The sequence below is a fragment of the Ictidomys tridecemlineatus genome, chromosome 4 (genome assembly GCF_052094955.1).
Source record: "Ictidomys tridecemlineatus isolate mIctTri1 chromosome 4, mIctTri1.hap1, whole genome shotgun sequence".
In the NCBI taxonomy this organism is placed as follows: domain Eukaryota; kingdom Metazoa; phylum Chordata; class Mammalia; order Rodentia; family Sciuridae; genus Ictidomys; species Ictidomys tridecemlineatus.
Window position 1 is genome coordinate 180,332,481 of NC_135480.1, and position 15,967 is coordinate 180,348,447.

The following is a 15,967-nucleotide window of genomic DNA, read 5'->3' on the forward strand; positions in this document are numbered from 1 at the left end:
ATGTAATGTATAAATCCGTTCCCTACATTTGTGGAGCAAAAGTAAAAATGAAGATCTACATACAGTATTATACCTATTTAACATGAATAAGCCAAAAGAACAAACAATTCAGTAAAATATGTTCTATCTTCCTACCTGAAATACACCTTCATAATGACAAAAAAAAATTATTTGTAAATTATAATATTTCTATCACCAGATCTTAAAATATCAAAAAATAACACCATAGTATTATTATAGTACATGTCTAGGTATTCTTTTGACAGGCCAGTAGTGTTTCAAATAAGTAATAAAGACACTCATAATTAATAAATCATTACATATTCATCCTGTGGCATCATTTAGCAAAATCACTGATTGTGTAGTTATGACCAAGATTTTCACATAATTTCTGTTCTCTCAACAGACATCTTTCAATGGATCATTAGAGATTTGATTTATTCATTTTAATTTGGAGCAATTTTGCTTTGAAGAGGACAAAGAAATTGAAATAACAAATAAACACATTTCTTTGTGTTTATTTGTCTACATGCACACAAAGAAATGTGTTTATTTGTTATTTCAATTTCTTTGTCCTCTTCAAAGCAAAATTGCTCCAAATTAAAATGAATAAATCAAATCTCTAATTTTGGGGGGGGGGTGTGGAAGATACTGGGGCTTGAACCCAGGGGTGCTTAACCACTGAGCCACATCCCCAGCCTTTTAAAATATTTTATTTAAAGACAGGATCTCGCTGAGTTGTTTGGGGCCTCACTAAGTTGATGAGGCCAGCTTTGAACTTTCGATCCTCTTGCCTCAGGCTCCACAATCTGGGATTATAGGCATGCACCATCATGCCCAGTCCATTTCTTAAAGTAATACTTAAATTAGTAATAAGTCGAAATTTATAAAATAGTTTTTGAGAAATTATCATTATTACAGAAATTATTTAATTTCTTCATATAAATTGCTATCAATAACATTATGATGTCACTGTCAAAGTGATATCAACATCAATACCCTTACGTAAAGAATTGGCATCAGAGTTCACACCTATTTATCTGAACATACAAATGCACAAATTTAAGAGTCATGTAAGCTATTTCATATGCAACTGCACGATTATCATACTCAATATGAAGTTTTCAAATATGTGAGATGTGACCACTTCTCTGAGTGAAAGAGGAAGGAGCTATTTGTTCTACTTAAACCAAATAGGATTATTTTATTCTAAATAAAGAAAGTATCAGAAAGCACACAAATGGAAAGGAGTTTAGACAGACACAACTAAAGCATCCTCATTTTACTTCTATTATTCTAATTTCTCATTGCTACTCATCATACCTACAAAATCATCTAAGATACATTTCTGCTTGGTCATATTCGCTTTGATTAGCCACCAATCACCTTCTATTCACTGCAATTAGGTAGCTTGGGAATAGTGGAACTATGGTTTTCCCTTTAGAGAACACACAGCAAATCTGACCCTGGACAAGGTCATTTGGACTGCACTATACCCAGGGTCATCCAATTATGTCCTGGGAGTTATATGTGGCCCACAGCCTATTTGTGTGGTGCTGCTGGATTTAAGAATGGTTTTCGCATCTATAAGTGCTTGGAGAAAAGAATAAAAAGAAAATTGCTACTTTGCAATATGTACAAATGATAAGAAACACAAATTTCAATGTCCATAAATAAAGTTGAATTGGAACAGTCACCATCATTCATTACACAGTTACCTATGGCTATTACAGCTTTTGTGCTGTAATAGAGCTAAGGAGTAGTATCAGAGACCTTATGGTTCACAAAGCTGAAGATATTTACCATCTGGTTACTTTACAGGAAAAGTCTGCCAGACCCTAATCTAGAGACACACAATCCCCATTATTATGGCTACCTCCCTGAATTGCAAGTCTATGAATCTCAAATTTCTGCTTTCTCATTGTTGAGAATGCCAACATGCTGTACATGTTCAGACATAAAAATAATTTTATTTAATTTCATTAATTTTTGTTGAATTTTTTATTGTAGACTGATTCAATGATCTTACATCCATAATAAACTTTCACATTGCCTTAAAATAACACATTCTTTATCTGGCTCGAGCCTCCCAATAACAACAAAGCAACAATGAGCTATGAGTATATTTTTAATGAGCTATGAGGGATCTACAAATATTTGAGTTTTAGGAAATAGATGTCAGCATCTGATTCTTCATATCTGTTCTTCATGTCTATGGTTCATTGTTGGTAAATTTTCCCTTGACAATTTCTATGATTGAGAATTGCTAAAATGATGACTATTTCAGGGCAGGTAGAGGCATAGATTATTTCTACAAATAAGAGATTCTCAGTGTATAATATTTGGTTCAGTGGAAACCATTTCCCTTTCAAAAATTAAGACTTTACCATTCCCACTCCTCCTGCCCTTTTTTTGTTACAACTTCCCTCTTAACAGTAAGAGATCAAAGGTCTTCCTCAATGAAAATCAAGAGATGCTCATGAAGAGATTTTCTTCTCTATTTCCCAGGAATATGTAGTCTTCTCAGAGTTGACTGGTCACCATTGGAATGAGGTGCCTCCTGAGAAATTTCTGGATCTCCTTCCAAGAATGTTCCTGTGCAGCTGCATGTGCAATAACATCTCCTCCCCAGTGGAGAGGTGTGGAAACATTGGGTATCTTTGACGCCCAGCACAGGGGAGAGTAGGGAGGCTCTATCAAATGGCCTGCCCCAGAATAAGATAGCAGGGTCCAGTTGTTCTTCCCATGTCTTTTTAACCATTCTGTGGCTTTTTTTGCATGTTCTTTGCTATTGGTATTTTTATCATCTTCTCCCACAATGAAGAGGAAGTGCCCATGGGCCTTTTCAATGGGAAGAAAAGACTGGCTAGGCTCAACTCCAATTTCCTTATAAATGCCATGAAACTCTATAAACCCCAAAGCATTGGTGGATAGAAACTGTATAGAATAGGGTATAGGCTGATAGGTATGACCATGGTATACATGTGGAAAGCCATAAATGGAGCTTGGCCCATTTATAAGTATGGTGGCTGTGACTTGTTTTAGGTGAACAGCCATAGACAGTGCAATCTCTGCTCCTTTGGATGTAGCAATTACCCCAATGCCTGGGCCAAAGATCTGAAAATAACAAAAATGAGATGTTATTCTACCCTTCATTTAGGAAAACCCATCATCTTAGACAACCAAAGAGCTTCAGTGACCAATGCAAACAAAGCAAATATACTCACACCTCATGTGTAGAGTTCTGTAAGATAGAATGTGCATTCAAGGAGATACTCCTTTAAAAACGTATTGAGCTTTACTGACTAAATACTATGGATTCAGCATTGTGTTTGATTCTGAGTTTAAAATGCCCTCAAGAAATATCAATGGGGCTGGGGATGTGGCTCAAGCGGTAGCGCGCTCGCCTGGCATGCGGCCCGGGTTCGATCCTCAGCACCACATACCAACAAAAGATGTGGTGTCCACCGAGAACTAAAAAATAAATATTAAAAATTCTCTCTCTCTCTCTCTCTCTCTCTCTCTCTCTCTCTCTCTCTCTCTCTCTCTCTCTCTCCTCTATCTTTAAAAAAAAAGAAATATCAATGTCTTAGGGAAAATAAGTAAAATGCATGTACTATTGTGAATAATATGAATCAGGGTATAATTGATTAATAAACTTTGTTGTACCAATTCTAAAAGTTCAAAAGAATGGGCATCCTAGAGGAAGAGACTGAGAAAGAGGATGGGTCAGTAGGATAAAGCATGAAATTTGAACCAAGGACTCTAGCTTGCTTTGTTTGCAAAAAAATTTCACAAATGAGTTTGGCTCAGTTTTCTTTTTCCTTATCAATTATCAAACAAGCATTTTTAGATCATCCACCCTATGCCAAACAGTGAGGGCCCCAGGGAGAAAAGGCTCAATCTCTTGCCACCAAGGAACTCCCTGCAGGATCAAAGAAAGACTTTCAGAGGAAATGGACTATGCATTGAGTCTTCATGTAAAAAAAAAAAAAAAATGAGAGCCAAAAAGGAGTAGAATTCCATGCTGAGTGTAGCAGGCATCATTAGGTTACCTATACCAGAATCATTCACTACAGTTTCAGAGCTAATGCTGCCTTGATTTTGTGTGGCATAGCAATGTATCCAGTCCCAAGAGATAAATTCTAATGTGTTTGAACTTATTGCTCTTTGCTACATCCTTTTTCAGCCTCTGTTGTAAGGCCAATATATTATACCTAAGGGCTTTTTTTATCCCCATGTAAAATGATACATAATCATGATTTGAAAGCCTGTGTTTCTGACCATTCTTTCCATCTTACGATGCTGGCATGTTTAGGCATTAAGTATGCCTAAAACTGCCACAGTCACTTTGTGACCCAGAGAGTAAGGTAAGAAAATTACAGAAAAATCATTTCAGTTTCCTTGATCACTTCACTGATTTGAATCACCTCTCTTCTGATCTGTTAAATGAGAGAATAAAATTCTTTATGTTGATATTATTAGGCCACCAACAGCCACTTTTCTGGGAAATGTAGCCCAAACAGATTTTCCATGACAGGAACACATGTGAGAACTCAGAGGCAACAAAGAGCAATGAATGTAGGGAACCACAGGGTAGTTCTTCATTACTTGAATTTAGAGAATAAGGTGGGAAAAAATCAGAATAAGTCTGAAAAAGAAAATAGCAACATGACAGTGAGTACTTCTGAAAGAAGTGCCCAGCAAGCCTTGACTCTTTTCCTAACTAAAGAGCAGTATTAGGCCAGGTTTTACAGATGAGCATAAGGTAGAGCTGAAGAAATATGCAGAATTCAGAGCATAGAAAGTTTGTCTAACAATGCTAGGAAGCCTGGCAAACAGTTGTGCTCTCAAAAGGCTAATCTTGCAACTTTAATTTGAAAAAAATAGAGGCAGAAAAACTAAAACTTACTACAATAGCATAGGCAAGAAGTGATGGTGTCTGAACAAAAGGGGACACCGGTGGAAATGAAAAGGAAACTACATGGTTCCAAGTTATTTAAAAGTGTAGAATGTATAGCTAGCTCTCAATCATTGGCTAGGTACAGGAGTGCAAAGAAGGAGCTCAAGGCAAGATAGTTCTTTGTGGCACAAAATACAGCCTTGATTGTGTTTGAGCCCTGGCTGCTTGCAGAGTTTCAAAGAGAAACATCTTTTTATCTTTCTCTTCTTAATTGGTCTTCTGAATTTTCAGGAAATTTTATCAATTAAATGTTTGGGGTTTCCCACTATTTAGAAAAACATGAATAAAAATACCACTTGTGGCCAGCTGATAGAAATGTGAGAAATAAGATAAGGGGGAAAAAAACCAAAAAAAACAGAATGAGGAATGTATTCTCCCTATTTCCCATGTCACACACTAAAAAAGTGGTTTGAATCAGTTAAAGGATATCTCAAAGATTTGAAATCCTTTTTTAATTTTCATTTTTAATTGACACATAACAATTATATACATTTATGAGGTACAGTTGGAAAGAGCAGATTCGGGTAGTTAACATATTCATCACTTCACAACTTCACAAACTTATCTTTCTGTGTGTTGAGAACATTTAAAATCTATTCCTTTAGCAATTTTGAAATATGCAATGCATTATTAACTATACAATAGACACCAGAATTTATTCTTTTTTCTTACTGAAACTCAATATCCTTTACTAAACTTTCCATTTTCCCAATCTGGGCTCCTCCTTTCTGAAATTCTATGTCTTAATATGGAAGATAGTCACAGTTATGGCAAGGAGAGATGGGAACTCAATGCATTTGGCCATCGAAGATAAACCAAAAGCAATTATAACATACTCGAACTAAAAAATGTGACTCAAATATATGCAGACTTTATCTACTTTTTTTCTGATCCCTGGAAGAACAGTAATTCTTGCTAAAACTTCTGTCACCAATTTGGGATCAGGGAATTTCAAGTTTTCAAAAGTCACTTAAAATCAACAATTCCTATCAGGAATTGAAAGGTCTCTGATTTATCATTTAGCAGAAGAGATATTGTAAAGCAGCATTAATGGAAGCACTCAGGGCCTAGGAACAAAGTTTGGTTTCTAGGCCTAGATTAATAGTCATAACTAGCTATCTTTTTGACATTGCAAAAACAGCAATGTCAAAACAGCAAAGTCATGTAGCAAGTATAAGGGGAACCAGACTAAGGAAGTGGAAAATCAGAATCATATAATCTCTTTATTTCTCATCCAAGTCAAGCAAAGGGCTGGCATAATGATAACATTGCCTATCTGGTAGTTCAAGGACAATTCCATTTAATGCATCAAAAATAGCCATTTAAAATTTCAGTACATTAGTAAATTATCAGTAATTGTTGCTTATCTTATTATTGCAAACCTGATTCTATATTGGTGATCTTTACATGAAAACTATATACTAGTTACATTTAATTTTAGTTTAATTCTTATTAAAGAAAAAAATAGTAGGCAATCCACAAGGAATAATAAGTGCCACCCTTATTATAGTAGCAAAGTATAAATTTTAAGATTCCAAGATGGTATGTAGATTGGACTACAATCAGAGTACTAGTACTAAAGTATTATGTTCAAGTCCTCTCAAGTAATAAAGACTCAGACCCATTTTTCAAAAAAATGCATAGTAGTTGTCTAGGTAAAAATGGTGATGAGAAAATTATAACAATAATAATTGAGTATTTAGTACTGTCAAGTACTATAATACTATATTGACTACAATGCTACATTATCAAGTACTTTATAATAAGAACCCTGTTTTCGATAATAGCCTTTAAATTTCACTATAGCTTTATAAAGTAGTATCATTATAAGATTATTTAACAGGTCAAGAAACACTAAGTAACTTACACAAATTCCCTGAACCAAATGAGACAAAGCTAGAAATATAACTTATTTCTGTCTAACTTCAAAGCCAATGCCTTTTGGACACAGGATAACTTCCTACGCATTTTGTTTTTCTGAGCAAAATAAACTGAATGAGAAGTCAAGTGAATAATATGGGCAAGTAACAGAATTTGGGATTCACTGAGGGAGAATCTTAATAGGAAGTTAAGAGAAGCAACAGAATATTATGGTTATTTAAAAAAACTAGGACTAAAACTTACTAAAGAGATAAAATTACCTTAGGATGTCTCAGGAGAAAGTTGGAAGCTTCTTCAAAATACTCTAAATCTATTTTCTGTAGTTGGGAAGGCAGGTCTTTATAGCCCCAGTAAGCCAAGGCCAATGAGGCAAAGCCACGACTGGCAAGGAGACTGGACCGGTGTTCCAATAGTCCACCAAAACCTCCAAACAAATCAATTACTCCTGGGAAAGGGCCCTCTCCTGAAAAAGAAATAAAATAAAATAAAACAAAACATGTTTGTGTATGAAGGATGAGGAAAAGATAATAAAAATATGAACCCATAAGGGAGAAATGCAATAGAAATTTTGAAATTAATGTATAAATTTTTAAATTGAATCCCCCAATTTTCAGCCTTGTAACTGGGACTGAATTATGGCCTATTGATAAGGGAACCATTTGCATAGTCTTAGAGTAAAGAAAACCAGAAAATTGGGCCAGTACTTCTTAATCCATAAAAGGTACATAAAAGGTACAAGTTTTCCAGACCTCAGGAAAATTTAGAAGGTCCTAAAATTATATGCAAAAGTAGAATATATGTTTAAGTGTGCATTTTACTGATGAGAAATGTTATAGTTTAGACAAGCATGTGGTAAAGGCTTGATCCAAGAGTGATGGTATTGGGAGATGGTAGAAACTTGACAAGATGGAATAACAGGAGGTCTTCAGGTCATTGAGGGCATGCCTTTGAAGGGACCCCAGCTCCTTCCTTTCTTTGTCTTTTGCTTCCCACATGGTGAGCAGTTTTTCTCCACCATATATTCCAGCCAGAATGTGCTGCTTTGCCCAGAACAACAGGACCAATCGATTAGGGACTGAAACCTAAAATAAAACTCTTTTCTTTATACATTTACCATGTCAGGTATATTATTATAGTAATGAAAAGCTAACTAACATGAGAATCCAGAGATTTAACTGGGTTCTCAAGGAAGCACATGACTCAAAAATATTTTTTGTTAAAGATTACTTTTGCTACCATCCTGGCTTGATACTGCTCAGTTACACTAATCTGCTACTTAGTAATGAAATCTCCCACCTAAGCAGATGTAAATGACGAACTCTTTCACTAAGTAATGCTCATTATTCCCCACTCCCTAACACTTGGTAAAAAGGAGACATGGTAAGAGAATCATTCTACACTCCCTTTCTGAGGGAGTCCATACATTAAAAGAAATTTATAGTGCATTTACTGGGAGAATTCTATTGTTAGATATAGGATTTTAGCTATGGAAGACAGGTACCATACACATTTAAAAGGAGTGATTTGATTTAAATGAGTATTAGGAATTTTTAAAAATTACTATATTCACTTTGAGAAAGAAAGAAATGATAACTTAATATCGCTTGGTTTTAAAATGCCATTTGAGTAGATGAATAAGGATGTTTTCTTTCATATTCTGCTTGGAAGGAAAGGGAAGAACTATTAATAGTACTGAGTACCTTATCTAGAAAGAATGTTGCAGTTGAGAAATGTTTTTGAGACCCAACTCAATCTTTTTATGGCCCACACAACTCACCCTTCAGTGTTCCCATAGAACAAACACCTCAAGTGGAAAATCTAGTATTATTCAATGTCTAAAGGGTTCACAAACAGTACATCCTGAACCAGCACACCATCCCAACATGGCAGAACTGTATCAATACACAAATTTTTAACAGGGGTGGAGTGCTAAAGAAACAAAATTTTGTGCTACTTACTTCCTGGTCCTGTATACAATAAAGTGATCTATATGCTAATTACTGGCTATATAAAATTCCAATTTATCCAAACAAGTACATGGGTCATGGCAAATTTGAAAAGGGAAGATTTATTCCTTCTACTCTACCTCTAACTCTATGTTCCCAGAAATCAACCTTAATACATCAAGGGTCCTCAAGCCCTCTGTTATAGTTTAGATAATAGGCGTCCCCAAAAAACTCTAGTGTGAGAAAGTTTAGAGGTGAAATGATTGGACTATGAAAGCCTTAATCTAAGCAGTGCATTAATCCCCTGATAAGGATTAACTGGATGGTAACTGTAGACAGGTAGAGTGTGCTGAAGGAGGTGGGTCACTGGGGACATAACTTTAGGGTATATATATATTTTGTCCTGGAGAGTGGAGCTGTTGCTTGTTTCTTCCTAGTGCCTTGTCCTGAGATGCTGTCCCCCATCATGCCCTTCTGTGTTAATGTTCTACGTTATCTCAGGTCCAGAACAATGGGATTGGCCATCTATGAACTGAGACCTCTGAGCCCTAAACCAGCTCTTCCTCCTCTAAAATTGTTCTATTCAGGTCTTTTGGTCATAGCAGAGAAAAAGCTGACTAAAACACCATCTCAGTTCTATAAAGATTAAATAAAGGCAACATATTCTGATGAGGTGATGGCTATGTCCCAAATAAAAGCACTTGTTTGAGGCAGTAGGCCTCAAACAGATCAGAAACCTCAGTCTGGTGAAGTCTTCTGGGAACTATCTTTGCTTCATTCAGAGTCAAAATAAACTCTGACCAACAGATATTTAAAACTGTTTACTGGTATGAGGAGATCACTGTGGGAAATAATTTGTATTCTGGTAAGTTTTATGGCCATTAGGAAGAATGTTATATTATCTGATTTATGGAATATTTTATAAATATGCAATATTTATGGACTAATGGGAATAAAGTTTCTTTGCATCATATTCATTTGTTGCAGTCTTTCAATCCATCACATCACCAGCTTATTGTGACAATAATGCAATAACATTAAACTGAAATGCAACATGATAGAGCCCCCAAAGGTGCTGGGACACAGTTTCTGTGACATCAAGATAAGAGTCTTCAGAATAGTCAGGCTATAATGCAGATAAATTTAGTATAAATCCAAAACTTTGGAAACCCCCACAATGTAGGGATTCCATTAACTATATTAGTCATATCCTTAGACAAGCTCCAGGCTCAGAGTTGGAGTGTAATATTAGCACATTCTTGTTTTGATGTCCTAAAGTTAACTCTGATTCTAAGGAAGGCAAGGAGAGCTCTATGTATTATCCACATCAAAACTAAATTGCTAGAAGGATTAAGTATTCAAAAGAAGAAGTGCAAGGATAATAACAACAGTAATTCAACTCACCAGAAGGTAGAAAGAGGGCTCCTCGAAGTCGGCCTTCCTCCACCTGGATCCGTGTGACACCAGGTGCCACATACCACCTTTCCAAAGTCAGGCTGACCTTTGAGGTACTAGTAACTTGATTTTCTAGTGGTAACATTAGGTCACAAAGTTTTATTTGGACCTGGAAAGGGCTATTCATCACATCTCTTTTCAATAGTCTAGTTGATAGCTTTTCAGGTTTCAAGGACCAGAAGAGACCCATAGGATGGACTCCCACATAGTCACCTCCAAGCGCAGAATCATGTTCCAAGTCCACCTCACCAACTTTATTGGCCCTATAGTAGGCATGAGAATAAAACATGTTCTCCTTCTCATCTTTCAGTGATGCCTGAAGAGTCACAATCTGAAAAGGAGTCAGGCCTGTAATCCGGATACGCACCGGCTCATCAACAAGTGCACTTAGAGGAGTACCTGTCAGCTGAACCATTTCTGCTATGTGGCAATTTCAGATAATTCTTTAGGAAAATCTTCAACAAAACCTCAAAACTGAAAGAAAAAAGAAGGAATAAAATAAGTTAATAAAGTTAATGAATGGTGAACTAGACCTGGAGTCCGACCTCTTAGGATTCAGTTTTAAGTCTCCAGTGGTTTAGCATATCCTATTGTAATCTTCTAATGCAAAATACCTGAGGGCTTTCAACAAATTTCTAAAAGACAAAAAGCAAGACGATAAGTTTTATAATAATGAATCAGGGTTGAGGAAGCAGCAGTCCAAATGCACATGAATGATGTCAGTACTTCAAGGACATATCACAATTTGTCGTGTGGGAACTCTTGAAAAATAAGGTATAATGGATTATAAAACTGAGAGGCAGCATTGAAAACAGAATGATTTATTGAATATGTCTCTAAATAGAACAGCTGGCTCCATTACAAATCCTCTCTCCAAACCCTGTAAACAGAATGTCTAACATCGAAGAATTTACCTATAATTGCACTAAAAAATGGAGGACCTTTTCAAACTACAGTAAAATCTTTCAAAAACAAAGCTGATGTGTGTATTTTTTCCTAGAGTAAAAATATCTACCACTTTGTATTTAGGATTTAGCAGTTCTTAAGCGAAACTAGAAGCTGACAAGACGTTCAGGGACACAGAGGTCTTACTGAACTTTTTACCATCTCACTTTTAAAAATTAATCTTTTGGTTAATTTGGAGAAAGCCACAAGAGTGACCACTCTTCTCTCTCTATTAATTATAACTAGCTGAATAAACTAAAAAACCAAAGTTCATTTAGTTTTTGACTTTGTTTCATTTTAACTCATTGGATTGCTGAGAATGCCAAGAATCCAAATGAAGTGAACACCAGCAAGTGACGCACTACTCATAGGAGATAAGAAATTTTCTCTCCTACATGCTGATTTTCAATTATGATAAAGCAGAAAGAAAGAAACCCCATGGAGAAAAGTGAGAAATCAACAGAACATTTAATGGACTTTTAATGAATATGTGGAGGCTAGTTTGACAGATTAAAATTCTGAGAAACTCTAACCACAGACTTTCTCCATCTGCTGACTTTCTGTAGGACTGCATCACATGCTCAAGGACAGAGCATCAAAGACTGAGTGCAGGGAGGCAAGCTGGGAGCTGAGATAAACTCTGAGGCAATGCAGGCCTTTGTATAAGTTAAGGCTGCTGCACTCCAAAGGTTGAGGGGAGAAGGACAGAGATAGATGTCCCCACACTCAGGAAGCATAACTGCAACAAAAAACCCCTAGTGACTCTTCTTCCAGAAGAACTGCAAATCAGAATTCCCTAGTTTGAAAAGCTAGCATGGCCATAAAGCACAAAGATATATCCAGATGTTCCTTCATGCTGAGACCCCAGGCTCTTCTGATGAGAAAAATTCAATCCACAATGAAAACTTTAGAAACCAATGGTGCACTGGACCACACAAAGCCCAGATTCAGCTCAACTACAGATCAACCTGTTTTAGCCCCTAATTTTCACTTCCTGACAGAATAAATAAAAACAAACAAACAAAAATCCTTTCCTGGAGGAAAGTCTTTATTTATTTATTTATTTTTAGTCATCATTATTATTTTTTCAGTGCTGAGAATTCAGATTTGGGGAAGGGAATGCTAGGCAAACACTCTACCACTGGGCTACATTCCCATACCTTTTAATTTCAGACAGGCTATGCCTAAATTGCCAAGGCTGGCCTTGAACTTGTGATCCTCTGCCTCAGCCTCAGAGTAGATATATTACAAGTGTGTGCTTCTCTCAGTCATTATTTTTATGCAAAATATCCAGGAGTCAATTCTTTAAAAATTATGAGGAACAAAAGAAGTTTTAAAATCAACTCATGATTATAAGAGAAAACAATCAGTAGAGTAGAAACAGAAATGGCCCAGATATTGGAATTATGAGACAGAAAATGAAAGAGTAAAGGACCAATCAAAGTAAGACAACACAATTGAAAGTAGCAAAACTAAAGTACAAAGAGAGAGAGAAAAAGAAGAGTGTAAAAGAAGACCAGAACACTTGAGATGTGTGGGACGATATTAAACACTAATTAGACACAGAAGAGAGATACAGAAGACACACTTGAAAAAACAATGGCTGAAATTCCCCCCAATTTGTTGAAAAACACCATGCCACAGTTGCAAGCAATTTGATAGAGGACAAAAGCCAAGAAAACCACAACAATTACATTACAGTCAAACTGGTAATATAAAGAACAAATTTTAAAAGCAGCTGAGAAAAATAGAATCATTACATTTATGAGAATGACTAATATAAATAATATTTGAAACAATGAAAAGCCAGAAGACAAGAAATTTTAAAGAACTTAAAACACTCAAATGCCTTATCTAACAAAAATATATTTCAAAAATGAAGGGAAACTAAAGTTATTTACAGGAAACCTCTGAGAAATTATGTAGGCAACCTGCACTTCAAGAAATGCTCAAATATTGCAGGGAATTATCCCAGATAGAGAACTTAATCTGTTTGGGAAAGATGAAAATAAAGAGCCAAAAATGTAGTTATCTGAGCAAATATGAAAGTCCTTTTTCAAAATTTCCTCATATGTGTATGCATGTGTGTATTTAAATGTAATTAAAAGATTGTTTAACATTAAAATAATAAAAGAGTATAAGATGTAGAAATGACAAAAAGGTGAAAGTGGGATTAGTAGAATTCTCTTGTGGTAAGAATCTTCTTTCACTGTTTTTTCAAGTTTAAAAAAATTATTTGCAGGTAGACTATGATAACTTAAAAGACCTGTCAGAAGTTCAGCTGAGCTAGGAAAGAAAGGGAGAGCTAAGCTGCCTGCTCCTCTGTCCAGCAGCCAATTAAAGCAACAAGCTAAAACCAAAAGGATTAAGCCATCAATCATAGCAAAAGTCTGAACTAGAGAAAGTGCTCAGGCAATGCAGGAAGAAGGTCAAGGGATCAGCCCAGAATCAGAGGCCATCTCAAGGTGGAGGGAGTACCAAATAAAAGGCTCTGGAAATTTTATAGACCCCCTGGGGCAAGGAAGTGGAGGGGAAGGTTTAGGAATTGGGAAAATAAATTTTCCCCTTCCTCAGGGCATATGGAGGCCTCAGCAGAGGTGCCTGACAAAACTTGGAAATTGGACTTGATCAAAAGTCTGAAAAGAGGCCTAAAAATAGAAGCCCCTGAGCTAGAAATGCAAAAATGTGAAGAGCATTGTGGACCTGAGTCTGACAACAACTCTTTTCAGAAATTGCAATGTGCTGGCTTATCATGAGGTCATTTTATCGCTCACTGTGTCACAATGTCTGGTATTTCCACTGCAAGACTCAAAGGCAAGGGAATAAAATCATCTGAGAATCATTCTTTTACCTATTTGGGAGTTCTTTCACATAATTTTCATTATATGTGAGCCTCACTGTGATCTTTCTACAGAGGTTAGTTTGAGTTTCCTCACAGGATGGTGTGTTATAAGGGCAAATATTTCAAGAAAGATAGAGCCAGGTAAAAGTATAATCTCTGTCATTTTATATTGGCTGGAGAAGTCAGAAGCCACCATTAAAATTCAAGTGGAAGGACATAGGCTTCTACAAGCAGTGGGACAAATATTAGTCACATTTTGTGAAATAAAAAAAGGATGTGGGATGAGATGCGTATTTGTGCTGCCATTTGCAATCTTTGGAAATACAATCTGCCACAACAAGAAAGGAGGAATAAAGGAATAAATAATAAATAAGGTTACTAGAAAACAAAATACCAACACTGGAGATTTAAACCCGATTATATTAATAATTTCATTAAATATATGTGTACTAAAAACTCCAATTTGAGGACACATGTTGTCAGACCAGTTCAAAAACCAGAAACACATTGTAAAGATTTACAGATAAAAGTAAAAGGGAAGAAAATTCATGCAACACAAACATTGAGCAAAAGAAACTAGTGGGGCTATATTTAGCGACTTAGATAATGTTTTATATAATTACATATTTATTAATATATCTCAAGCTATATATTAAGATAGTTGGAGAAAATGAAGGATGTTTCATAAGAAACAGTTTATCCAAAATATTCTAAACACATATGTACTCTGCAATAACAAAGAGTTTCAAAATGCATGCACCAAAAAATATTCACATAATTGAAGATTTTAACACTCAGTAATTTAAGCTCATTTTTTTAAAAAAAAATTAGTACAATACAGAAGATTTAAACACTTGCAACCAACTTTATCTAATTGACACTTATAAAACACTATACCTCAAAACTTCAGAATATTAACTCTTTCTAAAGAAACCAGCGTACTGATTTTTGCTTAGAATGTAGAGGACTGGACGTAGAAACTTAGAACGTAGGACACTGAATGTAGAAAATGACCTAACAAAGTGTTTGAATCTCTGATTACTGAGCACTTAAAATGACTGCCCTAAACAATGCATGGGTCAAAGAAGAAATAACTAGAAAATGGGAAGATACTTTTAACAGAATGATATTGAAAACAAAATATATTAAAAGTCTTACAAATTTAGTTCTGTGAGGAAGGGTACAACCCCCTCTTGCAGGCACTTATTCACAAGGCCAGGGGCAGCAAGAATACTTTAAGCTCCAAAACTCATGCTTTGTGGACAAAAGCCTTCCCTCTCTCTCTTCTCCATCCACCCTTCCTTCAAAATTGCCTGGAATACTTCAAGCTCCAAAACTCCAATATCAGATGCAAAGATAACGGTCTTTCAGACTGTTAAACCAGTTCCTACAATGACTTGTATAAGATCAAAGCCTATATTAGAGGGATGAGGAGGCTAAAGGAAAGGTCATTTATTTACTATCAATTGATATTTCAAGCAAGTTCAGTTCTGAAACCACCACTGGATATGCTGTATGTTGTTCATCCTTGTGATCTTTTCGAGAAAAAATATGGTGAAGGGAAGGCAGAATCTGGGTATAGCAGGTTTGAGGAATGAATATGATATCTGAGTTGTTCAAGAATGAGACACTGAAGGCTGAAGGGTGGGTCAAGGAAGAACTTACTGTGTATGTTATTCTGGGTTTCTCCAGAAGCTGACCTTGATTGAACAACTCAAGAACCAGTAGTTTATTTTTAAGGGATTCTAGGAAATATTAGTAGAGAGGGGAGAACCAAAAATTGATCAGCTGAGGGCCGTGTGTATGTGTGTGGATAGATGGATGGAGGGACAGATAAATAGACAGACATGAAAAAATGCTAGTAAGGATGAGCATATTGAGACAGAAGAGCTGAGAATAAGAATTGAATGAATAAAACATTGCTTCTGTTTCCTG

General features: G+C 35.9%; 1 protein-coding gene across 3 annotated transcripts in view; it reads right to left on the reverse strand.

The window, feature by feature from the left end:
- Positions 1–2,115: 2,115 nt before the first annotated feature.
- LOC101974093 (bile acid-CoA:amino acid N-acyltransferase) overlaps positions 2,116–15,967 on the reverse strand; it is a 28,168-nt gene continuing 14,316 nt past the window's right edge. For all 3 annotated transcript variants that reach the window (XM_005326327.5, XM_078047891.1, XM_078047890.1), the window contains exons 2-4: positions 10,195–10,719; positions 7,105–7,307; positions 2,116–3,117 (exon numbers count right to left, since the gene is read on the reverse strand). In XM_005326327.5, the coding sequence (XP_005326384.1) occupies positions 2,524–3,117; positions 7,105–7,307; positions 10,195–10,660 (1,263 nt within the window). In that variant the 5' untranslated portion in view covers positions 10,661–10,719 and the 3' untranslated portion in view covers positions 2,116–2,523. The remainder of the gene's footprint in view (positions 3,118–7,104; positions 7,308–10,194; positions 10,720–15,967) is intronic.